At 42.4% G+C, this 22,507-nt stretch overlaps 2 protein-coding genes across 7 annotated transcripts in view; both read right to left on the reverse strand.

Annotated features, from left to right (window-relative positions):
* Nucleotides 1-319: 319 nt before the first annotated feature.
* On the reverse strand, nucleotides 320-12,514 carry LOC129332927 (heme-binding protein 1-like). The gene is made up of 6 exons (XM_054984250.1): nucleotides 12,425-12,514; nucleotides 4,845-5,008; nucleotides 4,224-4,309; nucleotides 2,169-2,310; nucleotides 1,826-2,009; nucleotides 320-1,490 (listed from the first exon to the last, which is right to left on the reverse strand). Exons 2-6 carry the CDS (start codon nucleotides 4,990-4,992, stop codon nucleotides 1,316-1,318), a joined length of 735 nt encoding a protein of 244 aa, XP_054840225.1. The 5' UTR covers nucleotides 4,993-5,008; nucleotides 12,425-12,514; the 3' UTR covers nucleotides 320-1,315.
* A 1,533-nt stretch (nucleotides 12,515-14,047) lies between these two features.
* KLC4 (kinesin light chain 4) overlaps nucleotides 14,048-22,507 on the reverse strand; it is a 53,637-nt gene continuing 45,177 nt past the window's right edge. For all 6 annotated transcript variants that reach the window (XM_054984277.1, XM_054984282.1, XM_054984262.1 and 3 more), the window contains 3 exons: nucleotides 19,044-19,168; nucleotides 18,675-18,732; nucleotides 14,048-15,018 (listed from right to left, as the gene is read on the reverse strand). In XM_054984277.1, coding sequence (XP_054840252.1) covers nucleotides 14,929-15,018; nucleotides 18,675-18,732; nucleotides 19,044-19,168 — 273 coding nt within the window. In that variant the 3' untranslated portion in view covers nucleotides 14,048-14,928. The remainder of the gene's footprint in view (nucleotides 15,019-18,674; nucleotides 18,733-19,043; nucleotides 19,169-22,507) is intronic.

Genomic DNA, 22,507 nt, shown 5'->3' on the forward strand with positions numbered 1-22,507 from the left:
GTTAAAAGGGTAAAGTAATGCAACAACCTTTCACCATCTAGAGAAGTAATTTACATTTGCAGACAACCAGAAAAACTACATAGTTCAATGGCTTCTATTTACTGATTTGGTCTGTAGTTACGCTATTCGACTCCTTTATATTACAGTTTGCTGATTTGGAGTAAGGAAGTGTTGTTTTTGTTATCTGAACATTTTTTGGATGTCAGCTGGATCCCAATCTGTCAATGCTAGTGAAACATTCACCTCAAAGATAGCCCAAACCTATATAAAGACCCTGGAAAGAGATATTGCACTAGTAAATAAAATACATTCAAAGGACTGAATTTTATTTCAGGGCTAGATTTTATTTCAGATTTGCTTTGTATTACCAACGTCTCTTCAAAGAGAACAGCTACATTTATGAGTGTGAAACCAACCAATCAATGCACAACACAATGAGATATAAACACTACTAATGACAACTAACACATATTACAGCCTGCTCACCTCCCATCAAGCCCATAGGTCTGCGGTGGGCACATACTCCAAATGGCTGGCAGGCTGAAAGCTGCCAGTGGAGGACACATAATTCTTGGGAAAGTAGAGCATGTAAACCCTGGGAAAAGAGATTCCATGATTTTTGCTTCTTGCTTCATCCTCAAGGCCATAGGCTTTTGCAAGTATTTCCCACTTATGTCTGGATATGTGTTTAAAATACTCCAGTCAGGACAGACTACAGTTATTTCTATCCCAAACTGCAGGAATGGCTCTTCACTATTGTGGGAGAATTAACTGACTAAAAGAAAGATTTACCATTTGCACACATGCCTAAAAGGGATGCTTTGTGGCATCAGAAGCTGTCCTTTTTTAAGTAACTCAGGTCACAACCTGTTCCTCAACCATTACCATCTGTCAGCTGTACACACAGTTGTAAGCAACGTTGTTTGGACCTGCTCTGCAAATTCATTTCCAGCTACCTTGCACTGTGAGCGAAACTTCTCAAAACACCTTTATTCAACTCTGGCCTACACAAGCAGACATCGATTGTTCTTTCCAAAGCCACCTCCTTTAAGAATGGCATTTCCCATACTGCCCCCTTCAGGATTGGGGTGAAAATCTCAGGGACATTTGTGTGTACTTTTTTTCCCCTTGGCTGTGAGCTCACAGGAGGGAACCTAACTTGTCACATCTCCCAGGGGAAAAGGAGCAGTTCATCTATTCTATAAGATGACCAGTGAGTCAGGATGTGCATTTATCTCCTTCAGGCTAGAACTGCCATCTAAACCGGTTCCAGTCACGGGGTGGATTGCAATTTTGTCAGGAATTCATGAGAGCTTCAGTTTGCTCGCCGGATAAACCAGATCTCATTGCGACGGTTAGGAACACCAGGATTCTCATATGTAGCCACCATGTAGATTTCATGGAGCACATTATCAGCAGAGCCCAGCAATTCCCAAAGAAGATGGATCTCTCGTAGGATTGTTTCTTCTGTAGTGTTCCCATAAAACACCCTTTACACAAGAACAACAACAAAACAATTGTATACAAAGATCAAACACTGGTAAGAAAGGTCTACTTCTCTGCCACCCACCCATCATTCATGGCTCTTTTATTTTGAAAAATTTGTTAACTAGTCACCTATAGAAAATCATCTGTCCACAAAGCATTTACATTTACAAACTTTTACATTATAGGACCTCAGAACACTTCTTTCCTGTGCTGATTTATTTTTTAAATCAACATCTCCTCTGCCATGCATTCCTTTTCTCCCAGCCAGGATGAGAAAGCATTAACTCTTCTCTCTTCTACTTAGAAGTAGCACTAATGTGGAAGGAGCAGGGCCCACCTTGTAATGACCTGAAGTGGAGCTCTCTCTATGACTTGGATTTCAGGGTCCATAGGGAGAGGGGGATTAAGCTGAAATTCCTCTGGGAGATAATAGCCAGTAATGACTTCTTGCAGCAGTTCAGTGCCCTCCTTATTAAGATGGATCTCATTGACTACAGGCACTGTCATCCCCAAGTGGCGGCCTGGATAAAGACACATGTAGAAAGACAGGACAATGAAAAAGCTGTGGCCTTAGAAGCCTACCATTTGTTTCTCCAGGCCCATTTAATACAACTGCTGCAGGGGACTATGTCTTTGCAAAGTCCCTTCCTATCCCTCAGTTTGCACATGCTTGCACATACGTAAGGAGTTCTCCTTGCAGATGTACCGCATGAGTTTCATGAAACCCATGGAGATGCTCTGTTCATACTTGGGGTCCCCTCTGGTGGTGCATGCCCATTTCCCAGATGGATACAGCCGCTCTTCATATGCTATCTCCTCACACTAAAAAAGGAAGGAAGAACAGTTAAGAACAGAGTTAAGAACAACATTCAAAAGACACAGGCAGGAAATTACAAAAAAACCTTGGAACTGAAAGGGAAGGGATTCCAAATCCTTTCTGTACAAAGAAAATATCACATTTTCACTACAAAACTCAATCTACATGGCCAAGTACTCATCATGCAAAGCAGATGCTCTACCATTGAGTCAGTTCCCCTCCCTAAGGGCGTCTTTTTAGGATTCTACTGCTTAGGGTTTTTTCCTTGCAGTTTTATCACAATCAAAGATCAAACTGCTACTGACTGAAGAAAAAGAAAGAAAGAAAGAAAGAAAGAAAGAAAGAAAGAAAGAAAGAAAGAAAGAAAGAAAGAAAGAAAGAAAGAAAGAAAGAAAGAAAGAAAGAAAGAAAGAAAGAAAGAAAGAAAGAAAGAAAGAAAGGCACCTCAGTAAGAAAAGGACAGATTATGAAAAATATACGTGACTTAAAGGTTATTTTAGTTACCTGATTTTATACTTACAGAATATAATTATTTAGCCATGAGGTTTCAACTATACATTACACGAAAAAGTGTGCAAGAAAAGCCCAACAGCCTGTTTCCTCGCTGCAAAGCAGCACTGGCAAAAGGCCATTTGGAGCAGAAAACTACTTAGCATAGTTTGGCACTTTGAAAGTCTAACTATGTTTGCATTATAGTTTGTAATTTTTATTCTGTTTCTAAGTGTTGGCGCAAGGAGCCTCTTAATCACAATTCTCCAGCAACATCGAACAAAACCCCCAACCACAATGGATCTAAGAATCTAAACCTGCACCATCCTCAACAATCAGAAGGAAATGGGTGCCTACTTAGGACACAGTATTTCTCATGTGCCATTCAAAACCTGCAGACGAGGGTAAGTATGACAAGTGTGATTGGACCCAATCAAGACAACTCTCCTGAAGAAACTTAAAGTCATTGCAGTTAGACTAACATGCAGGGGCAGAATTCCTCCTGAACCAAACAGTCTCATTGGCTACAATCATGACATGATGAATACAATAGTACTAGCAAAATCCCCGTCATTATGACTGGCAATGAGTGGCAGTAGTGAATGGACTAGAAAGAAGCAGTGTATGTTTGCTGAGAGGTAGTAACGTGAGAGAAAAACTTCCCAGTGTCACAACCAAAAAGCAGGTTCTGCCCCAACCACATTGTCTCCAAGAATAATGCTTTTTTTTCCATATAAGAGGAAATGAAAGCCATATATGGAAGAAAGGACAAGATGCACTAGTGGTGTGAGGGCTGAATTTGTCCCATTTCTGACCACTGGCCTGAATCTTGCTCCTACTGAACTGTGTCGCAGAATGTAGAATGTAGTGGGACAGCCAAGCCAGCCTCTATCCGTAAAATGTCATCCAGAGTTCTGTTTCTTGGTTATATTAGAGCAGTAATTCCCAATGTGGCACCCACTTATGAATTTCCTGGTACCCACTTGCTTTCCTGTTCCTGCTCTTTCATGCTTCTTCATTATCCTTTTCAAGTTCCCTTCTTCTCTTGTCTTCCACCCACATTCCCTTCTTTTCTATTATTTCCGCTGTCACTTTTTCAGTCTTCCCCCCCATCTCTGCCTCTCTTTCTGTCTTGAATCTCTCCTACCCCACACCACTTCTCCAGTCAACATGCCAAAGGTAATGGAGATTGGAGAGGTTGTGTTGGGAGGATGCTAACCTGCAGCCACCTCCTGGGAAGTCACAAGATGAGTCAGCAGAAGTTTAATGACAGCAAAACTTACACAGGAATATTGGAGGTGTACTAGAAAAGAGGAGTAGGAACCTATTACATTACTTTGTCTCTGGTTTCCAAAAAATTTGGGCAGCCAGAACTGGCTTTAGGAAGAGCACACCACCTCACTTAGGAATGGGAAGTAAGTTTACTCACCTTCTCATGCTGGGACAATGTAGCATAGGGCACCGTCTCTCGTGTCTGGTTATGTCGTGTCATTTGCACTACTGGTCCTGCCATCTCTATAAAAACAGTAAACTGTATTCAATGCACATTTAAACCATATATACAATCAAACTAAAAGTATAATCCTGAATACATCAGTTGAATGCAAGCACAGGATAATGCAAGGTAGTTTGATTCTAATAGTGTAGCTTAGCATTGGTGTGCTAGTGTCACAGTAACGGAGAAAAACATCAACGTATTTTCTAGCTAGGGTTACCATCAGGCCGGAGAAAAATACCTTGTCCTTTAACAGGGGCTTAATGGGACATTATTTATCAAGTAATGATTTTATCTTTAGACCCTGAAATGCTTCTGCTGCCCATTTTTACATATTATGCTTCTGTTAAGAGACAGGACTTTTTTCTCCAGGTCTGCTGACAACCCTATTACTCACTCACAGCTATTGGAGTTGAAGCACTGATTAAAATATATATACATTTGAGAGGGTTTGAGGAAATGTAGAAAAATGCTATATAAATGCTACTTTGAGACTTCCATCTTTGAAATACTACCTGCCTTTGGATTTCTTGTGGTTGGGATGCAAATTCTTACCTCGAGGCAGAGTCACTTGGTGGGTGCTAGCTATTGCCTCCCAGTGAGAAAACAGCCTATTCTGTTCTTCCTCATCCATGGGTTCCTCATCTTCATCAAGGTCCTCATCATCTAGTTCATTCAATTCCTCAAGAGTAATACGAGCCATCTTAACACAGCAACCCCTGTACAAAAGACAAAACATTCTAGACCCTGAACAGTTTGACTGAGCATAGTAATGAATGGCTTCTCTGCCATTGTGAATGAAGCATTACATGTAGGGCTGCCCATAAGCCTTAAGAAAAATGTCTTGTCCCTTTAACAGAAGCTTAATGCTTGGATATAGGCAGCTGAAACTTTTCATAGTATGGAGGTAAATCACAGCAATTGGTAAATAACATCCATCAACCCCCTACTAATGGGACAGGGCATTTTTTCTCTCTCCAGATAGTTCGCAACCCTAATTACATGCCTAGACCACTATTCACTCATTGGCAATTAATTTCCTCGTCACATTTCTTTAGCATAGTAAATTACAAAGGTGTGGAAAAACTGCGCTGAGTGTACCAAATTCAGACACCCCCAACCTGTTTTTTTCTTTTCTCTTCTTGTCATTTAACTGATTTTTAATCCATACAAGGACCTATCCTCTTATTCCATGACTGCTGAGCTTACGCAGGGGTCTTTGGTGAGGTACTCTGCGAAAACTAGCTAGCAATCTCCTAACAGTCTGACTTCAACACTGTCTGAGGGACTCCAAACCCAAACCATTTTCCTATCAGGCAGCTTGGGAAGCGAATTGCAATGCAAACATTTCTGAGTTGCAATGGTCTAAGATCTGGAACTCAACCATTTTTAAATCCAGGTCAATAAATGTCAGAATTTAATCATTTAAACTATTAACAAGATGGTATGTTACCTCCCAAAAGCTTCACTATATAAACAATTCCAAATCCCCCAAATGCTGGAAACATTGTGGGGAAGTAGGTTCCTTTTTTCACTGTTGGTGGACTTGTAAAATTGTCCAAAATTTTTGGTCAAAGGTGCTTAAATGCAGTAAACAAATCACAGGATATATAATCCCTTTAAAGCCTGAATTAGTCCTGCTTAACCTTTGGTCAGAACAGGACCTTCCACGTGGACCAAGAGATTTAATAACTTCCCTACTAGTTGCAGCTAAGGCCACCATAGCCACCATGTGGAAGGACCCCAACCCTCCATCAATTGCACTCTGGCACAATAAAATCTGGGATATCTTTTTTATGGAGAAAAAAACGTATCAACTTAAACAAACAGATTCAGTGAACTTCCAATCCTCTTTTTGGGAAGACTGGTTACCAGTTCTGGACTATCTGATTAGCCATGACATAAAACCATGCAAACTGTATCCAGTGGATCCCTTTTGTATCTGAGAAAAATATAGCAACCCATGGAACTTTTCTTATGGCCCAAGATTGCAGTCATCTTAAACTATCTCTATGGATGCTCTCACCTGTGTGCATACACATACACACACACAATTGTTTGTTGTTGTTTATTTGTTAATGTTTCATTTAGAAAATGTACTGTTGAGTTTAAATGTTCTGTTAAAAGCTTGTATAAAAACAAAAGCCTTCAAAAATAAAAAGTTTTTTTAAAAAACTGAGAGACTACATTTAGGTAGTTTGACTCTAACATTCCTTTCTTATTTCTGTCAGCCAGCAATTGGGCCTCATCTTAAAAGGAACTGGCCAACAGTTTTCAGAAAGTGAACAGATGCACAGATAAACATCTTTGTTCAGAAGCAAAGTAAGAGCTTATTGCTGCTCATCAGGGAGATTTTGACAGAACTTGGGAGTATCTTAATAGGGAAGACATGGTTTGGTAAAAAGCAAAACAAAATAGAGAAAGGGAACATGGGCAGGGTTTAGATCCTTGAGAGTCTCTACAATGAATGGTAGCCCTTCTGAATCTTTTCAAATATTTCTCCAGCGGATGATGAAGGCTAGAAACCTTGGAAGCAATGAAAAGGAAGATTTGTACATAGTATGCAGAGCTATGATCTGGCCCATATTTTTGCTATATACATAAAGAAAAAGATATTCACCTCACACATTATGAGGTAAACTGTGGATAGATGAGGAATAAATGAGATTTCTATAATGTACAAAAGCAGTAATCGTCCTTGATCCAAACTTAAAATGTAATTTTCTATGTAGTGGAGAGTTTCGGCATGAATGCATGCACACACACACACACATGAAATATATGCATATATTTCACTAAAGTATGTATAGTGGATTGAATCCAACCTGTAAGTAGAGCTTTGCTCATAGATGGAACGCTCTTACCTTCCCCTTCCTGCTGAAGCTCATTAGGGTCGAGAAACAGTGCTCTCCAGGCATTAAGGGACCCACAGAAACAGTGATGGGTATAATTTGCTGGGGAGACTGTCTACAGAATTACTGAAATCAGCCCCCTCCCTTTTTTCACCCACAGAAGTGTCCTTCCATCCACTGAAAATGAGGTTTGGATCGAGCTTAGTGACTTCACGGTCTCTTTTCTGTCCATTTATAAACCAGCAGCATTTGCCCTGTTGGAAGCCGGTTAACATTTTGTGTTACATTATACTCAGCATTACCGTATTCTGCAACATTAAAATATGTTGCTATCTCAATAGTTACAATCTTTTACAAATAATTTATTACTACATTACATTAAATCAGTATTTTTTTTACCCAGCTCCACTATAGAGGATTAGAATCTCCCTGCGCAGAAGTCTTGTCTTTCGGCCACTCTGAGGATCTTGATGGTCTCTGACTGCTACTGGACTCAAATCTTGACTCTTAGGATGACTTCCTAGTTTTCACTTCGATGTCAAACTTTATGCTTCGTGGCATTTTCCCATATGACAACAGAGGTTCCTTTGAGCTTCTCTCAAGCTAGTTGTATGCATATATGAATTCCATTCATACAGGAAAGAAAGCTAGAGGGATTATTTGTTAAATATAGTGGCCCTTCTAGCTAATAAACATTTCACATTCACATTACACAGCCTAAAAAGCAAAAACTTTTTTTGTGTCATGTGTAAATAGAATATGAACCTTTCCCCCAGAATAACTATCTATTTCTGTGCCTTGCTTCCTGTAGTTTTGATGAACATGTGTCTTCTGTAGATGAGCCTATGTCAGCATCTTTTTGGAGACAGAATCTGCAGAAGACTGATTCCCACATTATGCAGTACACAGGTTGGATATGGAGTCTGTACCCTGTACACAGTCAAAGGCTTGGATCCCACTTAAGGACAAGCCACACATGCAAATTTTTAGAGTTGAGTCTGGATTCTCCAATCTAGCCCCCAATCACATTGGGGTTGTTAGGATGAAATTTGCAGCAAGGGGCAGATTTATACAACCCTGTGTTCCTTAGAGGATATAAATCAATAAATGAATTTAGGCAAGGTGTCTGTACCCCTGCAGCAGGTTGGTTCCTTGGTATACTGAGGAGCTGCAATGGATGAAGCAGGAGTTGAGATGGCTTGAGTGAGTGTGGAGGCGGAGTCCAGACAAGGAGGCAAGAACATCTTATAGGATGTTTATGAAAGCCTACGAGGTGGCAATGAAGGCAACAAAGAAGGAGTTCTATGTCACTTCCACTGCGTCCGCGAGATCACGCCCAGCACAATTGTTTGGTCTTTGGTCTCTCTGTCACAGGGAGCCCACCAAATTAATAATCTGAGTATTAGCTGTGAGGCTTTGGGGAGCTATTTCACAGGCAAAATCTTGTCTTTTTGCTGTGACCTGCTGCTCACAGTTGAGATAGTGAGGGAACTAGAGGCCCCTTGGCCATCTTCTGCATCTATGTTCGATCACTTCAGTCCACTCTCCCAGGATAAGGTCAACAGGATCCTGCGGTTGGTGAGGCCCACCACCTGTCTCTTGGACATATGCCCATTGCCGCTGGTGAAGGCCAGCATCGATGGGCTTCAGGACTCCTTGGAGGCCATTGTCCATCTCTCCCTAAGCTCTGGGGTTTTTCCTGAAGTGTTGAAGAAAGTGGTGGTACAGCTTCTCCTGAAGAAAACAACTTTGGACCCCACTGACCTATCCAGTTACTGCCCAGCTACTGGTAAAAGCAGTAGCATAGCTTTCCAGGATGAGAAAGCAAATGTGGCCCAGTAGCAGAGTCTTTCAACAATAGGTGGTGAAGTGTCAGAGGAGACTAGGGGGAAATGTAGTGAGGTGGAGTAGAGTCACCAGGAAAGTCTCAGACAGACATCAGTAGAGTTGCCACCACCTCCCCCCTCTCCCAATCATTAACAGCTGCATGACAGGCAGAAATTCAACACATGCAGTCTTCATAATTTTATTTATTTTATAACATGTATAGCCCACCCAGAGGCTCAGGGCAGCTAATACACGTAAAAAGTATTTACAGTTTAAGAAAAATTATTAAACACACTCCACAATAAAGCAACCAGAAATGTTTACCCCCATACAGCTTCTACAAGTTACAATTTTATCATCCAATAGGCATAATAATTAACATCTCAGAGTCCAGAAATATTCTCCAATTCTGTAACTACCTTAATTAATGCAAGCCTTTCTAAAATTGCCAGGTTTTACTAAAGGAACTGGAACCATGGGGAAAGTAGCACTGTGGTAATTTCTCCCTGCCAGGCTAAGAAAAAAAACAAACCGTGGCAATCACAGATGGAAATGAGAGATGGAAGATTTTAATTGACTATCAGCTGGAACCAGGCAAAGTACAAAATCCCAATGGAATTTCAGTGGAAATCCAGAAGGCCATTAATTTGGCCCTTTGGTGACAGTACCTAAAAAGACAATGTTGTAAACAACCAATCACCCTTTATTGATTTATTTACATCCTGGCTCTCTCTCCAATGGAGCCCCAAAGCAGGTCACATTGTTCTCCTGTCCTCCATTTTATCCTTACAGATACCTTAGAAGCCGAACTTACTCTCAGGGGGTAGCTTAGGCTACCCTGTGAGGTAGAGGGTGTGGCTGACCCAAGGTCACTCAGCAAGCTTCCATGACAGTGTGGGGATTCAAAACTGGGTCTCTCAGATCCTATTCCAGCACTTTTAACCACTATGCCATGCTGGCATGCGTTATTATATTATTTAATATTATATTATTTAAAGTATTATTTACTATTTGTGCAGCAATAAATTCTACAGGCGTAGCCATGTTAGTCTGCTGCAGCCAAAACAATGAAGAGTCTTATGGTACCACCAAGAGTAACAAACTATTCTAAATTTATTTATATGTCACTTTTATTCTTAATGGGGACCCAAAGTGTCTTAGAATATCATTCTCCCTTCCTCCATTTTATCTTTCTAACGACAACCTTGAGAGGTAGGTAAAAAATAACTGGCCCAAAATCACCCATCCTATTTCCATAGCAGAGTGGGGATTTGAACCTGGGTCTTCCAGCTCCTAAGGTTACACACTAACCCAGGGGTCCTCAACTTTTTTGAGCCCATGGACACCTTTGGAGCTCTGACATAAAATGGCAACTTCCAACCAAATTATAAAAATACGTTAAAACTGGATGTGATGACTTCTAAATCAGTTCCAGTGCGTAAAGCACTGTAGCCATTCTGTGTAGGCAGAAGCAAGTTCCAATGTGTGTTCACTATATTACTCCACCATCTGCACAGGTAAACCACTTTTAGCATTATATTGTGAACGACACAACTTCAAGCCAAATTCATACAATATGAGATGATATATTAAAACCCCACAAAATCTGCTGATACTAGCATATAGTGGGGAAGTTAGCAAAAATGGTAGGAAAAGAAGGGGAATTTTAGAAAGGAATGGGGAGAAGGTATCTCTTTCAAGCACATATTAAGTACAGAGAGAACAGATGGAATTTTAAAAACACACAGAGGGAATGGGGAAGAGAGAGAATAAAGGCAACACAAAACAGAAAGCGTGAGAGGGGAGGGGAACAGAAGGGTGATCCCAAGATGCGAAGGAAGGTCTCCTGTGGACTCTTCAGCCACAGGCACCTCCCCACTGTCCACCTTGAATGCCTGCCTGGCTTTCCACCTTCCTTTTCTCTCCCCCGCCTCAGCCCATTCATTTTGCTTTGGTTCTGGGCTGTAGCAGCAGCAGCACTTGGGAGCATAAGAACATAAGAACATAAGCAAAGCCATGTTGGATCAGGCCAGTGGCCCATCCAGTCCAACATTCTGTCACACACAGTGGCTAGAAATCCAGTGCCATCTAAAGGACTGTCAGTGAGGCCAGGACACCAGAAGCCCTCCCACTGCCTTCCTTCCAGCACCAAGACAACAGAGCACCACCTCCCCACAAAGAGAATACCATCTATCTCCTGTGGCTAATAGCCACTGATGGACCTCTGCTCCATATATTTGTCCAGTCCCCTCTTGAAGCTGGCAATGCTTGTAGCTGCCACCACCTCCTGTGGCAACGAATTCCATGTGTTTATCACCCTTTGTGTAAAGTAGTATTTTCTTCTATCTGTTCTAACCCGACTGCTCAATAATTTCATAGAGCAGAAGCAGCAGGAGGGGTTGAAGTGGGGACAGAAGGGTTCTTCTCCCGTTCAAACCAGCAGCCTGCTGTTAATCCGGGCGCTGCTACTCTGCGGTGGCGGGGAGCAGGCTGGCTGGCTTGGTAGGGGGAGCCTTTCCACCCGAATTCAAACGAGCCAACTAGTCTTGGTTCCCAGACGGCGGCGGCGGCAGCAGCGCAAGGACAAGATGCCGGGTACAGCAGGCTTGGAGCAGGGCTTTCCCTCCCTTCAGACAAACCAGCTTACTTCTCTCCCGGGCTGTCTCTCTTTCCGCCCCCAATGAACGGGTTGGAAGGAGGATAAGGTAGTTTATGTCCAGCGCCCACAAGTGCTCTGACTGCTGCAGCCGCTGAGGAGATAAACCCTATTAGGCTCCAGCCCCACCAGAGTCCACCCAGTTTCTGAAAAGGCTCAAGGCAAAGAGCCGGGGGGATTCCAGCACTAACCCCTCCACCTCCTGAGAAAGCGGCCCCCTTCTCAGGAAACTAACGCAACAGGAAAGGGGTTGCTCTCAAGGTTCTTGATTGCTCCAAAAGACTCTTAATCCCGGCAGCCATTAGTCAACAGCTGGGCTTGTAGGATTCTCGCCTCCGGCCGCCAAATTGGGTGGCGGCACTCACGGAGGAGCGACTAAGGATGAGCCCAGGGAACAGGAGCACGAGCAGGAGGGTCTCACTGGGCAACGCCCGCAACCAGTGTGCGTTTGTGTGCGCGCGTGTTTACGAAGGGACTGCAGAGGAGGCGGTTCCAGGGAAGGAAGCCATTCTTGACGGCTCGGCTTAGGGAGATCTCGGCAATGCCTTCGAAGAGGAACCCAGGCGTCCGAGGACGGCTCTCGCAAGTGAGAAACGATGAGCCGCGGCCCGACAGTGGCCAGCAACACACTGACCTCGCCAAAACCTAAGCCCCGCCCCGTCGCACCCTAACCACCAATCTCTCAACCTAACGGCGAGGGAAGGAGACAGCGCGCGCAACCATCGGCCAGCTATAAGGAGAGGAGGGGTCTCAGTCCCCCTCCTCTATTGGCAGGGTAGAGTGATGAGGGGAAGTATTACCTGGCTCGCCTTGCGCGACCCGGAATGGTTCTCGCCTGGAGGGACTGGAGGCAAAAAGGAGTCGCGATCCAAATCCCAGTCACACGCGTGGGGGCGGAGCCTGTCTCGATAACGTCACCCGCCGCAGAATGGTACAGATGAACTTACTACAGCAAATTTCCACTTCTTATTGAACGTTTATCCATTTTTATCTCCGTTTTTTGAGGAGCTCGGGGAAGCCTATCTGCTTCTGTCTGCTTGGGGTCCCAACTGGGGAGAAAGCCGGGGTCTAAACGAAGTATGAGGTGGGTTGGTCTGAGCGGTAGCGTTCGAAGAAGCTTGGTAGTATTGCCCCGCAAAAAGCCATGGAAATAAATGAAAAGACCAGGGATACAGCAAAGAACTGCATGCTAAAGTGCGGGTCTAGACGCTCCCGTTTCTTGCTTTAAAACTTGCATTCTGCCTTCCCAGAAATTCTTTCGAGGAACAACCCAGGCGACCGAGGACGGATCTCACGTGAGAAATGAGGAGCTGCGGCCAGACAGTGGCCAGCAACACGCTGATCTCGCCAAAGCCCCGCCTCGTCTCACCCAACCGCCAATCTCTCAATGTCTAATAATATTGTGTGCGTTCAATATTCTTTTCAATGTCTAACAGTATTGTGTGCTTTCAAGTTGTAGTCGACTCATGTTGACCCCAGGACCGTATAGCCTGCAGAAAATTCAACATGGATTTGCTACTTGAATTTTAATGTATTGGCTGCATCTTAAAATTACAGAAATATAATTTAAGGACTCTTTCATTAACATGTCATATCAAATGATGTTTTGTTTCAGTTCTGTATCGAACTTCTCTTTGGTTTAAATTTTCTACTGTATTTGGTTTAAATTTTCTACTGTATTTGGTTTAAATTTTCTACTTTGGTTAAATTTTTCTACTGTATTGTTTATTGAATGTCACAGCCATTGTTCATATTGGCATATACTGTTTAAATATACTATTTAACTGTCTTGCTGAGTGTCAGCAAGAAAGGCAGACTATAAATAATGTAAATAAAATAAAATGAAATAAATTGTCACGTTTGAAAACATGAAAAAAAATTCAATAAAACCAGGCTACATAATAACAAAAACGGGAGACTGGGTTTTTGGCTGTATACAGGTTGCGTGACATGTAATTCAACGGGTACAGTCCTTTCATAGAGATATGGTAGTTGGAATGGCTTCAGCAGATGAATTTCTACATATCATGAAGCCTTTTAAAATATCTAAAATATCTATTTGGTAATTTATCAGGCTCCCTTTCCAGCCCATCCAATGTATCAACCTTTAAAATGCAGGTGATAGATCACCTGGTATCTTCCCATTCAACGGGAATGCTGAATATACTTAATTAGATCAATCAGACTTGCCTCTGTAGTATTGGGCCTTCCTTTATCTTGATACAGGGATGGAATATTTTCTTTACAGTAAAAAAGATGTGACCATCTACTCCATCTTTTGTGTAGTTGATTTTGTTTATCTCAGTACTGAGATAATTGTTCCTTTCTTCCTTTGTTTTGTTGCTGCATTTGTTTCACTATTATGAGGTAAGTACATGTTATATTAATAGCAAAGAAATATGTTCTGGAGGTTCCTAGCCAAGTAATTTTTGTGGTATTTTTATTTATTAAATTAAAACAACAACAATCAGAAGTGAATTGTGGCTATCACATGGCTAATGGCAGGTCTTCCTGCAGTTGTCTCTGTTGCTCTACGCTATAGTTGTTCATGCTAAGGCAGACACAGGCAATGAGGCCCATAAGAACAAGACTTGTAGGTGGAGTGTATGCATACTACAACACCATAGAGTCAATGCCGGTATCCTCTTGCCTGGAGTTGTTTTAGACAATGTAAACTCCATGTAACTGTTTTAAGTAGTCAGCATTCTCCTGCGCCTCTCTGTTTGCTTCAGAAGTGCATTTCCAAGAAGCAAGGATATTCTTTTGGGAAGGACACCACCAGAGAAGGCTACAAGAAGATGGGGTGATACAGTGCGAAAAAGATGTGACTACAAAATACACAGGTTTGGGTGCAGGCACTGAAGGAGTGAGTAGGCCAGCCTGAGAGCATATTGAGAGGGAAACTCCAATCAACAGTGCCATACTGTGGAAAGGGTCTATGTTAGGAAACAGATAAGACTGTACCTCAGCTTAGAGAGCTGGTGCTTCAGGTAAGAACTGGAGCTCATTCTGTCCAATCGGTAACATACAACTTGCAAACATGGTGATAAGTGCATTCATCACAGCTGCTATATCTAGTCTGGCTCCTTTATCTAGTCTGGCTGTGGTCCTGTATTGATTAGTTTCCCCCACTTTCACTATACTGTTCTACCAGTAGTGATATCAATATAAGAGACAGCAAAGTTCTAACGTGGGGATATTTAAGGTAAAATATCCAAAATGGTTATCAGATTGAGATGTAGTAGCAGTATTATGAAGCAGTCAGCATCTGAGATGGGGTGCAGAGATGGCTGTAGTGGTAAGTTCAGTTGGTGGTAACCAAGGAGCTGTGAGAGGAAAGATCCACACTGCTTGCACTGAAGCCTCTGCTCTCAGCTCGAAGACCTTGAGTATCCTGAAAAATAAATCCCTTTCTTGTGAACATGAATCATCCCAGAAAAACACTCCAAGAAAATGTGGGATAAATAAGATGTCCCACAATGATGATTCAGAAGTTTGGGGAGGGAGCTATTGCCTAGATCTTGATTTTACCATGGGGAATTTCTCAGGTCAAGGGGGAATTGCAAAATTGTATCTTGTGTATACAGACTCACAAAGTCATTCCATCTCCATGCTACAAATACTACAGATACATGCACTCTCCTTATCTCACACAGACAAAAAATCTACATAATGTGGTATCAGCACCCACCTGAATACAGCCAGGTCACAACATCCATTTCCATGTTCAGGGTAAAACAGGGTTGCACTTACCTGTAACTGTTGTTCATTCTGTGCAGGTGCACATGGGAACTGTGCATGCACAGGCAAGCCACGGACATGTTAAAGTTCCTAAAGGCATGAGACGCTCACCTAGCCTTTTTGCGCTCTTTTCCTCTTGGTGTTCCCTCCCTCAGTTCTCTAAGCCGCCGGTGTAGAAGAAAATTAATAATAAAGAGAACACGGTGGGGAAAGAAGAAGGGATGTGTGCCTGCTGAGGCTCTCACTGCCTCTAGACTTCACCATCCCTTCTCACAGACTACTGCTGCTAGCTGCTTGGCAGCTTAGGGCTCCCCTTGCTGACTCTTTCCATCCCATCCTGCTGCCAACTACACTACCCAGGTAAACTTGTGAGAACCCGACACATGTTGGGCATCTCGTGTAGTTTGGCCCTGAGTGGTTCCAGAACAAGCCCCTATCCTGACAGAGAGGCATCTGTGTTGATTGAGATTTGTACCAGGGAAGAACCGAATGGGGTTCTCGCTAAGATGTTCTGTGTGTCGTTCCACCATTTCAGGGACCTGTGGATCATCCTCAGAACTGAGAATTTTATGGGTTCTGACAGTGTGGGTGGAACACTGACAAACCAATTCTGCCTAAAAGGATTCAAGTAGAGCTGTGTAATATCCAAAGACCTTGCTGTCAACTTATCTTAAATCTTTTTTAGTGCATTGTCTGTTGTGGACAAAAATAGATCTGACCTCTCAAAGGGAAGGTCTTCCACCCTCATTCTGTGGTGAGGGGCTAAAGCTGTGGTTCTTACGTATCACAGTTGTGGAGGCCATAGCTCTCAAAGACCAACCTCCAATATGTATGTTTGTTTTTTGGAGAACCTTAGAGCGTCTCTGCAAAATTTTGGAAGTCTTTGTTCCTCATCAGGTATGAAGCTCAAGTGTGGGCTTATCTTTTCTCCGTAAGAAAAGTTGATAATGGGCCATAATAGCCTCATAATTACCTATTCTAGGTTAAGGCTGTGGAAGTATAAACCTTTCTGCCCACTATCTCTAATTTCCTGCCCTCCTTATCGATCAGAACCAAGTGGCCTGTGCTTTTCTGGAGGTCCTTGCCCTGGAGGGTCTCAGTAACAATAGAATTGGCAGGAAGGTGAGTAAATAGAAAACCTGTTTCATTTTATACATATTGTCCAGCTTCTTAGATGTCACCAGAGTTGAGGCTGGCCTGGATCCTATGTCTTTTGTCACATCTAACATGCCTTACATGATTGGAAAAGCCACCATTATGACCACTTCTGAATGAAGAATCTTGAAGATCGGATCCAAAGAGGTTGAAGCAGAGCAGGTCATCTCAATGTCCAGGGATCTCACCATCTGGACTAACTGCTCGGTACATAAGTGGAGATCCTCACTTGGGGATACAGCAAACATCTTCATAAGAAACTCCAGTGGAGAAGGTTCTGATGCAAGAGAAGATCCAATATCAGAATTGTCATCAGAGTGCACCATATGGTTCAGCGTTGGTTCTGGGGCACAGTTGTCTTCTGGAACCATGGCTGTAACTGATGCAGGTTTTGATTTTCGTTTTGGTTTTCCACAAATGGAAAGATAGGGTTCTTCATCATGGAAGAAGTAATGAGGGGGTGGGTACATGCCCAGAAAAGCTTCAAACCCATAAGTATAGTAATGGTATGGGGAGCCATACAGAAAATACTGGGACTGATGGCATCTATAGTAAGGAGACAGTTCCAATCTACTGTCATTCTCGGATGGATTTGAGGAACCCTTTTCACTTCCACAGGCCGTATTGGCAATGGCAGTAGTGGAGAGCTTGCTGTTGATGGTTCCATAACTTCAAGAATCTCACCGTCAGAAAGGGACATAACCGAAACAGAGCACTATCTAGGGGATGGAGATGGAGTTCTTGGAATCCTTGGTGGACTTGATGCAACCAGTGTGGTCAGAGCTGAAGAGGAGGAACTTTTTCCTCGTATGCAACTTTGAAGTTGACACATTATCAGCATGCTTCGATTTGAGCTTAGCTTTTTTTGTAGGTGGCTCTGACTGGCATGGAGGTGGAACCGTCGAAAGTGTGGCTGGAACCAACTAATTCTGAGCAGCAATAGGCCCCAAACATGCCGGAGGAACCAAGGAGGTCTGTTCTGGGTGCAGGAGTCCAATATCTGCAGCTTTTTGATCAGGGTTGGTAGAGCCCTTCAAGGCTGACTTCCACAGAGCCATTTTAAATCTTGATGCCTTTTCATGGTATGCTTTGGGCGTAAATTGTTTGTAGACTGCACACTGGAGGGTGTCATGGCCCCCACCTAGAAAAAGCAGGCATTTGTCTTGCCTATCAGGTTGGGCCATCTTGGTTCCACATCATGAATACTTTTTGAATAGTGCCTTTGAAGCCATGGAGCCAAAGGCCCGAATTTGCATCTATTGTTGGAGTCAAGGAGCGGAGCGAAGAACACATCCTTTTTCAGTGGCAGCTAAAGAACTGAGGGAGGGAGCTGCTTGCCCCACCTTTTATAGCTGCTCTGAGGGGAAGCCCCGTGAGAAGGAGCCCCGTGGTGCAGATTGGTAAACTGCAGTACAGCAGCCCAAGCTCTGCCCGTGACCTGAGTTTGATCCTGGCGGAAGCCAGGTTCAGGTAGCCGGCTCAAGGTGGACTCAGCCTTCCATCCTTCAGAGGTCTGTAAAATGAGTATCCAGTTTCCTGGGGGTAAAGTGTAAATGACTGGGGAAGGCAATGGCAAACCACCCCGTAACAAAAGTCTGCCAATAAAACGTCATGATGTGACATCCCCCCCATGGGTCAGTAATGACTCGGTGCTTGCACAGGGGACTACCTTTACCTTTTACCTGAGGGGAAAGGCATCCGAAAAGGCTAGGCAAGCATCTTGTGCCTTTAGGAGCTTTAGAACATCTGCAGCTGGCCTGCGCATGCGCAGTTCTCATGTGTGTGTGCACAGAAGACACAACAATGAACAACTTTTCTCACTACTAAGCTCCCACTAGCAAAGTGGGTTGCACATCACATGCTCTGCACAGTTGTGTGTCTAAAAATCACCAAACCAAATTTTGTGGAGGAATTTCAAACTTTCTGAGCTGATTCTTTCCTCCAACACTTAATTCTGTACATCTCAGTTGCTATTCTGTATTCTTGATGATACCCCATAGGAATCTAGTATAGTTCTGATAAGAAATGGGCTTTTCTTTTAGCCTAAGCTGATCTAAGCAGCTTTTGGCTTATTCCTTTTATTATTCTTTGCCAATGTACATTGTGAGAGAAAGGAATGTGTACTTGATGCCAAAAAGCAAGTGGTGTTCTCACCTGGAAGGAATCCTCACTGGATTTATTCAGGTAGTTCAATGAAGCTGCTCGTTTCATGCTAATAAAAGAAAATAATAATGATAATATAGTTGTTTCCATAACACTAAGTCCTATGTCTGCCCTTTTCCTTAGCGTGGGAAGCACACTGGATGTAGGAAAGGGGCACAGCTGAAGATATTCTTGCCACCCTTCTTCTAGCATATACTGCCCACAAAATAACATTAGAGACCATAATGAGACAAATAGACTGAGAGATTAATGTGTTCTGCAGTCTTTGAGAACAGCATGGGGAGGTTTACTAATCTGAGAGTTGGCAACTAAGTAACAAACAGGCACGAGGGTATGCAAATCCCAGGAAGAGTTTCGTACTTTGTGTTCCTTGGCTCCAGAGGGCCATTTCCTTGCAGTTTCTTGACCAGTAATTCACTACTTCTCCTTATCACATCTCGAATCTTTCCTAGTGAACCACTGCGGCGGAGGGCACCAGTACCATCCTGAAAAGGAAGACAACAAATAGCAAGAGATCGTGAACTGAATGTTTACTATTCCACAGAACAGAAAAAAAATCATTGCCTCAGAATTCCAATAACAATCTGTTGGGGTAGTAAATCTATTGGGAGGTGTCTTGGAGCAATATTACATGGGCCAGTAGCTTTCCACCAAACAAGCAAATTGGAAATTCCACTGATGTAACCATATCCATATCTCCTCCCTCTTTTGGTCTTACTCTCTCAACAATACATTCTTGAATCAATTGATAAAGCTTTTTGTCTATTGTACCCACCTCCAGATGCAAGCTGGAGGCTGCTCATCTGAATGCTCCCATGAAGGTTTAGGCCAACTTTTCCCCTACATTTTATTTTTCTGTGAGTGGGAAGCTTCCCCTGCCCCTTGAGGGAAGAGTATTTAAAAATATTATTTTTCCACCTGCAAACTGAAGTAGTACCTCTTGATTCTATGGGATGTCTGAACTGGCCCACATTCACACCATTTTAGCAAACTATTTAATTCCTATCTGTTATCATTCTTTCTCCCACAGGCATCTGGCTTCACCAACATGAATTAGAACTGTGGTGGGATAGAATAGTCCAGAAGGGCACCTTCATACGGGAGTAGAGTGTAGGTACTGTACTGTCTTGTATGTTTGTTGTCCCACATTCTGCACTGCTCACGCTATGCCAGAATGGGCAATTTGCTGTTCAAACTGTCATTCAATTCTGTATTCCTAGTTCTGTTACATTGTTCACTGGATGTCCTATACTGTATAAGTACATATTTTTTGTACTCTGTAATCCACTTTGAATCCTAATGAGAAAGGCAGGCTATAAATGTATTTATTTAAAACATTTCTATGCCATCTTTACATCTAAATAGGGACCCCAAACAGTGAACATCAAAACATGAAAACATTTCAACACTAAAAAAGATTTAAAATAAATTATATATAAAATGATTCAACATTATAACCAGGCAGGGGGGCTGTAATGTTTTGCATGTAAATAAGTTTGTGTGATTTACTTCTGTATATTAATGGGGGGTAAATGTATGTTTACTGTGAGTTTCAGTGCAGGCCTCTGATGTGAGGAGTGAGGCTGGATAGGTAGATGAAGTGTGCTGTGATTGGATGGTAGCTGTACTCTAGGGGGTGGACTGAACTTGTGTCAGTCTGAGTGTATCTCAGAGGGAGGTTATTCTATCTAGGTCAGGCAAGCTGTGTGGAAAAGCCTGAGTGAATCTATGGCTGTGTGGATGAGAGGAGTGTTTATTCTGTTAGTGAAGATCTATATGGAAAATTAGTCTTTGTAACTGAGTCTATGAATATGCCTTCAAGAATATATAACTATTTTAAAACCACCAAGCATATGGACCAATTCTGAAACCAATACACATCAATACTCTGCAAACATCATGTGAATTTACTTATAAATTTCTGGTTGAGTGTGGGGGGGGGGAAATCCCTTTTCTACCTCACAGCCACCCCCACGCACTGACCTGTAATACTACTATCTATAACAAAGCCTTCCTAAAATACCAGTTAAAGAGATCTAAGGCAAAAGCCTTTGGTGGCAGTTAAAACGTTTTGGGAAGCAGCAATATATAGGTCACACACACAAACTGAGCAAAATGCCACAGGTGGTGTTAGCACTGGGATTCAAAGCCAAAAGGGAAGATGTTCTCAAGGCAAAAATCTGGGTAAATGCCTGAAGAACACCTGAGGCTCTGTGTGAGTTGAAATAAAAGTAATGTTGATTCACCCAGGGCCCTCCTGAGGTAAAAGGTTAAGGTAACATAAGGAGGAGCTGTAATAAAGTTCCAAGGCAGTTTAAACAAAATTGCTACAGTGACCTGTAATAGTTACTGGGGGTATACCAAACCAAACAAAAAAATCTTCTTGCTGGCAGAAAACATTGATATAGACAAATCTCCCTGAGGAGAGAGTTCTGAACTTTTGGTGCCATGATAGCTTAGGCCTTTTCTCAGGTTGCCACCCAGCTAGCTTCAGATGGCAGGAGCACTCAAAGCTGGAGGCCCCTAAAAATGGCCAGTGGACAGGTGGATTCATATGAGAGAAGGCAGTCCTTAAGGTATGCTTAAATAAACTAAATGAATAAAATGCATTCCTCAGAAACTGGATATGGCTTGCAGAGAAGGACCTGGCATAAAGTAGAAGCAGTATGCATTTGTGTGAGATTTACTGAAGTTACAGCATTAACATTTGCTTTGATGAAGAAATTGTGCCCATCATTATTCTCAACTTACCTTTTGCAAACAGGCAGATTTATTGATGAGCATTATTATCACATCAATGCTAGAAATTCCTGAACTGTGTGTTGCTTAGGATAAGCAATGACAACATCTGTCCCATTAAATATATCTCATATAGCTGCTCATATTTAGTGGAGAGCTGAACATCTCTGGCCTCCAACTGTGAGGTCAAACAACCATTTTAAAAACCCACAGAGTTCCAGGATAGTTTTTGGAAAATGGTGAAGCTCAGCTCAATGCATGATTGGAAGCTAGGCTACATTCAGCTTTCCATGTAGTTAAGAGCTGCTGCATGGGATGCTTTTAAGTTACTATTGTGTACTAACTGATTGTAAGGTAAGAACAAAGGCAAATAAATAAGGAGAGTCCTATTGGATCAGATCAAGAGTCCATACAGTTCAGCATCCTGTTTTCAACAGAGACCATCCAGACACTTCTGGGAAGTTCTTGAGCAGGTTGGGCAGGAGGAACAAAACTGTTTTTAACCATCTTCCTCTCCCCTATACATGATCAGCACCATCACAGCTGAACAATGTCAACCATACATTTGGTAGGGATATTTTTTCATGTGCCCAAGTTATGGGCCTGGATCAGGGCAATCTTTTTGCATGTTTTGAAACCTACTGATGGATTCACATGAGTCAAAAATACAAGTCTATGCTTTTCCCATGGACTTTTGTTGCTCCTTGGATAACTTTGGAAAGTTATTTTAAGGAGTCCTCAAACTTCTTAATAGTCTCTGATTTGAACATAATTCTTAAATGTTATTTCTTCAATCTTAACTATCCCTTATAATGTCCTTGAATTTCACATGCTCTTGTCCTTTTTTATTTGCCTGCACCTAATGGTTGGTTGAACATATTTTGGTGTCCACCAAACCAGCAGTGAAAGTCTCTCCAACACTTCAAGTCATGTGTCCTTCTAAAGAAATACAGAACTGTCCTGAAAGTTAGGAGCCAAAGAATAAGCATTTCTTTGGAGAAACACGGAAAATTCTGCATGGAAATTTTATTTGTGTATTGTGTAGTCTGTAAGTAATAGTTCTGTATACAAAAGATGTTTAAGAT

The sequence above is a fragment of the Eublepharis macularius genome, chromosome 1 (genome assembly GCF_028583425.1).
Source record: "Eublepharis macularius isolate TG4126 chromosome 1, MPM_Emac_v1.0, whole genome shotgun sequence".
NCBI classification, from domain to species: domain Eukaryota; kingdom Metazoa; phylum Chordata; class Lepidosauria; order Squamata; family Eublepharidae; genus Eublepharis; species Eublepharis macularius.

Excerpts from the sequence above, each read along its gene's own strand:
- LOC129332927 (XM_054984250.1), bottom strand. The coding sequence starts at position 4,992 with ATGGCTCGTATTACTCTTGAGGAATTGAATGAACTAGATGATGAGGAC. Across the intron at positions 2,311-4,223 it reads CATTGTCCCAGCATGAGAAG|TGTGAGGAGATAGCATATGA; the intron begins GTGAGTAAACTT and ends TTCCTTTTTTAG. Across the intron at positions 1,491-1,825 it reads CCACTTCAGGTCATTACAAG|GGTGTTTTATGGGAACACTA; the intron begins GTGGGCCCTGCT and ends TCTTGTGTAAAG.